The 9,554-nt window shown below is 40.1% G+C and overlaps 1 protein-coding gene across 2 annotated transcripts in view; it reads right to left on the minus strand.

Annotated features, from left to right (window-relative positions):
• Positions 1-9,348, minus strand: part of ift80 (intraflagellar transport 80 homolog (Chlamydomonas)) — a 36,732-nt gene extending 27,384 nt beyond the window's left edge. The window contains exons 1-8 of one of the 2 annotated variants that reach the window (XM_078246046.1): positions 8,966-9,342; positions 8,774-8,837; positions 8,251-8,469; positions 5,906-6,016; positions 5,685-5,753; positions 3,069-3,178; positions 1,149-1,238; positions 910-1,047 (exon numbers count right to left, since the gene is read on the minus strand). In XM_078246046.1, coding sequence (XP_078102172.1) covers positions 910-1,047; positions 1,149-1,238; positions 3,069-3,178; positions 5,685-5,753; positions 5,906-6,016; positions 8,251-8,469; positions 8,774-8,813 — 777 coding nt within the window. In that variant the 5' untranslated portion in view covers positions 8,814-8,837; positions 8,966-9,342. Of the gene's footprint in view, positions 1-909; positions 1,048-1,148; positions 1,239-3,068; positions 3,179-5,684; positions 5,754-5,905; positions 6,017-8,250; positions 8,470-8,773; positions 8,838-8,965 lie in introns of both variants that reach the window. The other variant, XM_078246047.1, reaches the window with a different exon arrangement.
• Between the last annotated feature and the right edge of the window lie 206 nt (positions 9,349-9,554).

Raw genomic sequence — 9,554 nt, forward strand, 5'->3', positions numbered from 1 at the left:
GCTCTAAAACACATACCTTACACCTCTGGAGAAGACATATGTGTTGGCACAGACCTCTCTCCAGCCCATTTGTTTTAGTGCTCCAGAAAAAAGCCATTTGATTCTAATTAAATCAAAATGGAGCATGAAATGCCTGGTGATCAGCACACAAAAACCTAGCCCTGGTTGTTTGTTTTCATTACAACAGGTCTGAAATGGCAATACACAGACATCTCCACGTAAACTCAAAGAAGCCCTAAACGCCCCATGAGGGCAGTGCAGGGAACAAGTAATATTGTTCCTGGCCAAACGCTCAGCAATAATAAAACAACAATTACCATTCATCATTCTCTCATTTCCCCTCTCATTACAACTCCAGTTACCATCAGCACCAGGTAACAAGCACATGTGGCATGCAGCCTAATGTGGTTTACAGAGATGAACAATGTATAGGAAGCATAAGGCCTGTATTGAGCTACACATTATAAACCATACTGCACTGGAAAAGTTGACAGTCTATACCAGATACTGTATGTTTCAGGGACTACACAAAATGTTGTGAAAAGATGCAGAAATGGTCGAACACACACACACACACACACACACACACACACACACACACGCCAAGCAATATTGGTGTTTGGATTAACAGATTATCTGATGCTGTGTTGCATGACTTGCACGTCTTGCTTGAACTAAAGCAAACTTTTATTATACACAAACAATCAAATGAATTTGAAAGGTGCAATATATTTAAAAATCTCAGCAACCAAACATTTCAATACTTTCATAGGCAAGCTTTATAGCCAAGTAACTTTATGTCAAAGTACTAAGCTGCTGCAACATCTTTCACATCTTTTCATCTTTCAGTTTCTCACATTCTATTGGACACAACAATTCAGAAATAAGTCAAAGGGTTTTTGTTCTTACTCCAGTCTTGTCACAGAGCCGCAGGGTGTTAAAGGAGCCCACGGCAAACACCTCTCCATCTGGAGCCCAGGACAAAGAGGTGACTGGGTAGTCATGAGACGACGAGGAGTAAAGCAGACGACCAAAGCTGTCCCATACCTGTTGAGGGAGGACATGATTTCAAAAGGTAAAAAAAAAAAAAAGCTAAACTATTCAACACACCAACAAGACGTCTAAAAGTACACTCAAACACTGCCCACCTTATATTTACAGTCTTCTCCACCTGACAGTATGACGTCATTGACTGAATTCCAGTCCACCTTCAGAACAACCCCATCATGAGCCTTCCACTAGAGAGAGACAGAGGGGGAGAGAGAGATAATTTGTATGTCAACACAACATATTGATGCTATCCACACATAACGTCTCCCATTGGTTGAAGAGAAGTGGTGAGAGATCGCCAATAAATACCTCCTCTTTTACTGAGTCCAAAAAACAGATAACACACAACGATGATCAGGATAAGCTCCACAGAGAGTAGCATTTATTCTTGCACATAGTTACATGTTTATGAAATGTTTCATATCAGCCTAACTGAGAGTTAACTCTACTTCATGTGTTACAATATAACAAAGAGCAGAAAGCCTGTCACTAGCATTATCTTACTATGTTCCTATCTTGTTCCTGTTTGCTCTACATGCTTACATTCTATTTTCTATTTTTTTGTACCCCACTTGCTCACTCCATGCACCCAAAGGAGAACACACGTAAACACATGCACATGTGCGTTGTGTGTATCTGTGTCTGTGTAAGCCAGGCAATTTCCAACCCATATTGAAACCTGGTTGGCTGACGCACATTAACCTATTCAGATTGAGCCTTAATAGGTTCAAGTTGCATCACTGGATGTGATGTGTGTGCTTGTGTCTGCATGTGTGGTAATAGCTGAGGGAGAGCAAAGGGTTGAGAAGGCGCACATGTACCTCCACTGTTTATCTAAGGTCCCAGGTGGTATTCGGCTTCAAGAAGAATAATAAACAAATGTATACATGAACAAGAAAAATACTCAATGGTGTGCAAGGTCCTCGGCGCTGCACCCTCCATTAATGCAGAAGCACATCAAAGACATTTAGATCTATTGCATTTTTACTCATTTATAGCCTTTAAACAGCATTGCAAATCAATGAACCTCAAGTTTAATTTACAAAGACCTGAAAAGAGGCAAAGGGCCCAGTGATGTCTGGCTGTTGGGCTAGAGGATGGATACCCGAACCGAGCCCGTCGGGACTTGTCGGGACTCGGCGGTACCTGACGGGCCGGGCCGGGTTCGGACAGATATTTAGAAATGATGTTCGGGTTCGGGTCGGGCTCGGTAACATCAGCACAATAAGGCATTGAACATTTTAAATTTAAAAAAAGCTTATTATGTAGGTGCGCGGCTGTGTTAACGTGCACTTGTAGCCCCGTGTGAGCTTATGCGCTCATCTGTTGACACTTCTGAATGCCTTCCTACAAACGTACATGTGCCATTAGTATGAGAAAAAGAAGAGATTTTAACTGTGTCGGGCTCGGACATAAATATCTTAATGCCTGTTGGACGCAGGCCGGGCTCGGACAGAAAAATGCGGCCCGATCCGCACTCTATGTTGGGCAGATCTAATTAGAAGCAAAAACCACACAAGATAAAAATGATCACGCAAAGATATCGACAACGGAAAAGAAACTCCTCATCAGATACTACATAGTTGGCAAAGCAGATAATGAATGTAGCTACAGAGTCCACAAACTCAGACAAACACAAAACACTAAGCAAAACTGTAGTTACAATGTTACATTACTATAGGGACTTGGTGTGTCTATACTATAGTATATAATATAAGTGATATTTTATTGAATCAGATCAATCAATCAGATTTTTCTTTACTTATTACACAGTAATATGTTGGAGTGAGTGTGTGTATTGTCGTTAATTCATTGACCCAATGGGCTCTCCATGTGATTCATGTTATAACGTTTATTTGATTGATTTTATGTCCATTACCGTAACCTTTGAGTCATTAACAGAGTTAGCTACAAGGTAATATTTCAAAACCATGATATATTGAATCTGAAGTGAGCATTTACTTAAGTCACGGATTGTTTGTTTAACTTTTTAAAAGAATAAATGAAGTTCATTGTACCTGTATGACTTTGGCACTGGGTTGCAATGGCTTGATGACTAGCTGTCTTCCTGATGTGTAGAGGATTCTGTCTGAGTCAGGACCCCAAGCCACAGAATACACAGGAGAACCTGGAAGATGCAGGTAAACAGAAGATGAAGAAAGGTTGTTGATATTTGAACTCAACACCAAAACAAATATACCCCCTCCCGTCAGTGCACCTTCAGATTTACCATCCGTCTCGCTCCCAGTGCCTTTCTCTTTATACTTCCATGGCCTTTCCCCTGTCCTGTGCACAAGCATGAATGGAAAAGTGTTGCGAGGCTCGGTCTGAGCCACTTTATTTGTTTCCCATTAACAGAGCCAGGGATGAACAGCTGATTTTGTTTTTCAGTGCACAGCAGAACACACAGCTAGCGGAGCGTGAGGAGACATTCGCTGAATGTGACAAAATGTGTATTGGATTAGAATCACAGACTCCACCTTTAATCGAAAACCAAGAGCAATGGATTGGGCTTCCACACGCAGAGACTTTGACTCTTGCTGGATGTAATATTTAAAAGATGTAAAGTTCAATTGTGTGTGTATGAATTTCTACCCCTCTCTTTGACAAACTAGGAGTTGGTATGAACAATGGCTCGAGGATACAGCAGTGCTAATGGTATCATATTCCCTCAGAGATATCACCTCATTAAGCCTATGGAAACAGCACTTGCAGTCACACCAGTTGACAAAGCCTGTCTAACCTCTACAGCAGAGGCACAAATGTGTGTCCTTACGTGCACATGTGTGAGGGAAAATATGTGTGTGTATGAGTTGGGTTGCGGCTACGCGCGTATGGAGAGAGGGCCTGACATTTAACCCCACTCCAGGTGCATGTGGTTTCTCACAAATGCCAAATGGTCACATGATCTAAATCTGACGAAGGCAATGGTTGGTTTAAGGCAAATTACTCTCTCCTCCCTCTCGCTCACTCACTCACTTCCAACCTCTTCCTACACACTCTCTCTCTATCTCTCAAAATGGGTCATAGCACCCAAGAAGAACAGCCTGCACCTGTAGTGAGTGAGTGAGTGAGTGAGTGAGTGAGTGAGTGAGTGAGTGAGTGAGTGCGTGCGTGCGTGCGTGCATGCGTGCATGCAGAGTTCTGAAGAGAAGCAACACCTGCAGTGATCTGAGTGCCATGTGGTGGATGGTGTGTGTCTGTGGCAATGCTACTATATGCAGGTGTTCTACAAATCTGTAGGTCTGTTGAGCAGCCCACCACCCGGCAGCTCATTCTCCAAACATCCAGCTAAGGGAAAATGTTCCTAAATACTGGGGGCTGAATTGCTGTTCTCCTGCCAGGTTTTCCACAGCACCCGTCATTCAGCAGGAGTGTGCCATCCATTTCCCCCAGAAGCCAATTTCGCCCCCCCCATTTCTTTTTCTGTCCCACAACTGAGAAAAAACACATTCAATAAGTCAAACTGCACAAATCAATGAATAAGTAAGTAAGACATCTGTAATGTCAATGACGGATAGAGAAATGTATCATTATGAGTCTTTTTTTATGGCTTTTAATAAAACTCCACTCCTATAAAGCTTTGAAACTTTATGGCAATAAAAAACATAAAACTCTGCTTTTGGTTGTACCGAGCACAATTACATTCTAATAGCACACTCACACACGCCATACACATGTTCGCACAATCGCACATCTGAGGAGAGAAAAAAAACGTTTCCACCTTGATTGTCATTTTTAATTACCTGGCTTGAGTAAAAAGGCAGCTTCAACACAAAAGCAAATCTTGCAGATCGCTCAGCGTGTACACATGAATGAATTGCCCACACATACATTTTATAATGAAAGAATATTATCAAAATGTTGAATGAAAGTCTGAAGAATAGAACATGTAAGGTGCGGCTATTAATTTGCCATCTGGGACCACATGTAAGAGCGGACTTGCAAGGCTCATCTACAGGGGCGGTTATTTTGAGTCTGGTATCAAACAGGAGCCAGATGAGGAGGTGAACTTGTGTCTAAAAGCATTAGGTCTCTGCTTCTTGCTCTTTTTCTCTCAGTCACAAGTGGCACTTTTTGAGCCAGAAGGTCCAAAAACAATCAGTACTATGTGTATGTATGTGTGTATGTGTGTGTGTGTGTGTGTGTGTGTGTGTGTGTGTGTGTGTGTGTGTGTGTGTGTGTGTGTGTGTGTGTGTGTGTGTGTGAGAGAGAGATGGAGAGGGTGTAATTGGTGTCGGACTCGGTATACTTGTGTTGTGTTTACTAAATGTCTGCAGCTGGTTGGTTAGAGACTGGCTTCACATGGCTTCTGTTGCTGCCTGGCAGCTGTTGGATGGATGTGACCTGCTTTAAACTATATAGGTCTTTCTCACACTGGCATTCATATGATATAAATCAAGATTTATATATTAACTCTCATATTGTTTACCTTAATTTGACTATTCAGTCTTTATATATGGAAATAATCGGGAATCAGCAGCCATTATTGTGACAACACAGTGTATGGGATGCATGCATAACAAATGAATATGCTCTGCTTTGTTGATTCATTTTTGGGTGAGTGATCATATATGGATAACAGTGTCACACATTTGTGGCTTAAAATCAGGGAAGGGGTCTTTTAGCCTTACCTTGGCTGGCTAGTGTTGAGCGTAGCATCCCACTTTTTGACCAGATCTTGATCTGCCCATCTTCTCCAGCTGAGTGATTAAATAAACAAATGAAACGGATACATAAAGGTTGTTTTTTTAATAAATTCACAAAATGAATAGTTATAATTTTAATCCTATAGCAGGCTAATTAAACAAGTGTTAAATGGCAATGAAAATATGTATGCCCCTGTCATCTTTACCTGTAATAAGAGCAGTCCCATCATAGTTCCATCTTCCAGCCAAAACAGCTCCCTTGTGTGCTTCAACGCTCTTCTCAATGCGCCCTATCTTTGAGGTCAGGTGGAACTTCCCTGTAAAGAGACAAAAAGAGGCTTACTGGATGGCAAATCCACACTCAGTCCTGATCTGGGTGTTTACAGTCTATAATTCCGGAACACTACTGTCGGCTGTAATTCTCTGGCTACTACGTGGATGTCTTCTACAGAGACCATGGTTTCATAACTTTTAAGTCTGACTTTTTCAGGTTGCTGCATGAGGCGAATGGGACAAACTTTTTTTCATGGCCAATCCAGAACACCAGTGAGGAAAAAATAGGGTTTCTGTTGGTTAAATTAGGGCAATTTTGCATTTGCTAGACACGAAGGGTGATCAGGCATGGAGACAGTTATTGAAGACGCTAGCCTAACATATACTTTGTGGCAGTGTGTATTAAAAAATTCTGAATGTTCTATGTAATTTCTGGTGGCCTAAAACTGCAAATCAGCATGCTGCTGCTCTCTCCCATTTCTAAATTTGGACATCCCAACAAACGTGGATGTTACTGGTCCAGCAGGTAGTGAGTATAACAGGCATGTACAGCTGTACTGAAAAGCTTTTTCCAACAAAAAAAACCCCCAACTTTTTAATATAAATTTAAAATATAAATTTCTATTTTTTTATTTACATATGCACTCACGTCAACAGTCCTCACCTGTGCAGCCAAACATTGCGTGTGCAATGCTTTTGTGTGCATATTTGTTTGTTTGCTTGTTATCTGGCAGATGCTTTTTATGATAACTTTTAAAGACAGCTATTTTCCTTCTATTTATAAATGGTTTGTTGAGAAATTCCAGATGATACATCTGTGTGAAATCTATTATGACGCCACATTGTAGTTCTACAGGGTGAAAGTGAATGAGACTGACGCACTGTTGTTCCAAACAGAAGGCCCAGCAATATCCTTCAATCTTAATTTGGTCCGCTTTGGGACAAGTCTGCTTCCATTCCACACAATATACTTTCTGATAGAATGCCAAATGCCAAGCATCTAAGCTATGCAATTATGCTTCGCCAAGGGGACATATTATGCTTCCCAAATTAATAAAGTATAGTCATTAATTTAATGCTTAGAATATTAAATCATCAGATTAGAATATTTAGCTTTCGAAAGCAGGGACAAAAAAATACCACAGTAAAATATTACAGAAAACCTTATTTTTCACACAGGAAAAAGGTCAAACTGCACTAACCCTAACCACTACACAAAACTAATTTAATATTCTGGCATGGGAAAGGGAGGCTGACTAATCAAATAAAGTTAGGAAAAGCCACAATGTTAATACAGAGTCCTCCCACCCAATAAAACCATGGCTGTTTCTTTTCAGCTAGGCCTATATCATACAGATCTCTTAAAAAAAAAAATTGAAATATCCTGTACATAACCCAAACGTAAAAATATTTGACATCTTTCAGTGCACACCAAAGTTACAAGAAATAAAAGTGTGTCATTGTCATGTTTTGTTTTCAATGAAAAACAAAAACGTATTGAAAAAGAATAACGATAGAAATACGGATATTTGTTTAACTGTAACAAGGCAGAAAGCAGAAGAAAGTTGCAAAAGTGAATCGTAACAGAGTTTTCACTACTCTCTAGTCTGCCAGAGAAAATTGCTGCTTCAGTTTGTGGGTGTGTTTATGCAACCCTACACTGCCATTAGTGTTGTGACCACATATTGCCTGCCATAAAAGTAGATCCATATTATGTGTGTTTATATCTAATATAGGCCGAAGAGGAGAAATATGAGGCCATGTGGATGCACGTCACACAGACTCTGTCACCAAGTTTAGTATTAAAAATATACAGATGCAAAACAAAAATCCACCTTTAGTGATTTGATGATTTAAACTAGAACAGAGACATATTTACTCTTTACTGTTATACTACAATCCTCTACAAAATTTTAAACTACAATGAAATCCTCCTGAGTTGTAGCCTAATTCTTCTAATGTCATCCTACTCAGTATAAAAACCAGGCTGATGGAAAAAAGACCTGAGGCTATTGAAAACTCTTCTACCAATTATTATATTTAGTAAGTTCAGTTAGCATTTGACAAATGCTATTCTACATCAACATAATGTTGTCTAACTCATTTTATTTCCCTGTATTAGGTATGACTAAAAACAATCGCTGATCCGTGTCATGTACGTGGCTGTTCACTAAATGAACAACTTGTGAAACAAAACTGATATATTGATTAGATGAGTAAACTCAGAAACAAGGACCTGTAGCCCACTGGCAAGATTTTAGGGAATAAAGAGACTTGCCATCAGTGCTGGTGAGGACAAAGATCTCAGTCTGATTCTGTTTCTTGCCACCAACGGTCTTGGGGAACCAGTGTAGGTCAATGGGGTACATCTCCTCTGGCAATTTGACAACCAGACTGGTCTCACTGGTCAGCAGGTTCCACTTGAGGATCTGGTGGTCCTCGCTGCATGAGTACAGCTCATCTGCTGTGGTCCAGCCAACACAACTCACAAGTTCCTTATGTGATCTGCTGTTAAGGAAAGTGATCTAGGTAAGTTATTATTAGGGTATGTATTTTAATTGATCATATGAAATGCCATGGTAGCTTCTGCAATAAATTGGGTCTTCTGAAAAAAGAATGAACAGATTCTAGACTACATGTTAGGAAGTAATCAATTAACGCTATATTACTACTTCTAGTGGTGCTAATAATAATGGAAATAATATCAATGTTTTTAAAGTTGGGTTGCATAATAAATACTTGATCTGTACAGAAATACAAGTATAAGGCTAGCTAGATAGCTAACGTCATCATAAAAAGGATATGTTTGGGTTCCTGTAGCAACGATGTTTTTAATCTCATGGTGGATGTTTGCTCTGTTGAACCCTAAACAAACAAGACCGTTTCAGTTAGTGGCAGTAACTCATATTAAAGCTCATTATATCACAACAATGTCTAACCAACACACAGAAAGAAACAATATATAAGACCAAATTAAAAACTATGAACCATACCCTGTAGATTAGGCGACTCAGCTGTTGTCATGCTCTGGTAGCTGTAACGGTGAATAAATCAAGCGTCTGCAGTTGCTACGGTACCTGCCACCGTTGCTAACGTGAATCCTGAGATGCCCCCGAGCCTTCCCTGCGACTTGAATGCTAAAGTTAACTTGGTTTTCTGGTTAAAACACACATCCTTCTGTCGTTGCCGACTTTATTATGGGGCAACTCCAGCGAAAGGTGCATGAATAGTCAATACAGTACAGTGCAAGCCTATCCATCACGAATCAGTCATTTCTTGCTAACGTTATCTTGGCTAACCTCTGGTAGCCATGTAATCTGGGTCATAGGAAGCTGAAAACGCAAGTTATCGCGAGAGTTGCATATATCGCTTCCTTCTTTGAAAACGGATATTTCGAATTATTTAAAAGTACAAATGACAAATGTTAAATAAATGTATGTAATAGGACTCATTAAAAACGAATAAACTAACATTAATAGTTGAGCCATCGAACAATATTTCCTGAAATGTTAACTATTCTTCTGGGCGGAGCTTCGTTCTACTGTAACCAGGCAACCGTTTGAACACGTAGAGACAGGCTTT

The sequence above is a fragment of the Sander vitreus genome, chromosome 3 (genome assembly GCF_031162955.1).
Source record: "Sander vitreus isolate 19-12246 chromosome 3, sanVit1, whole genome shotgun sequence".
In the NCBI taxonomy this organism is placed as follows: Eukaryota; Metazoa; Chordata; class Actinopteri; order Perciformes; family Percidae; genus Sander; species Sander vitreus.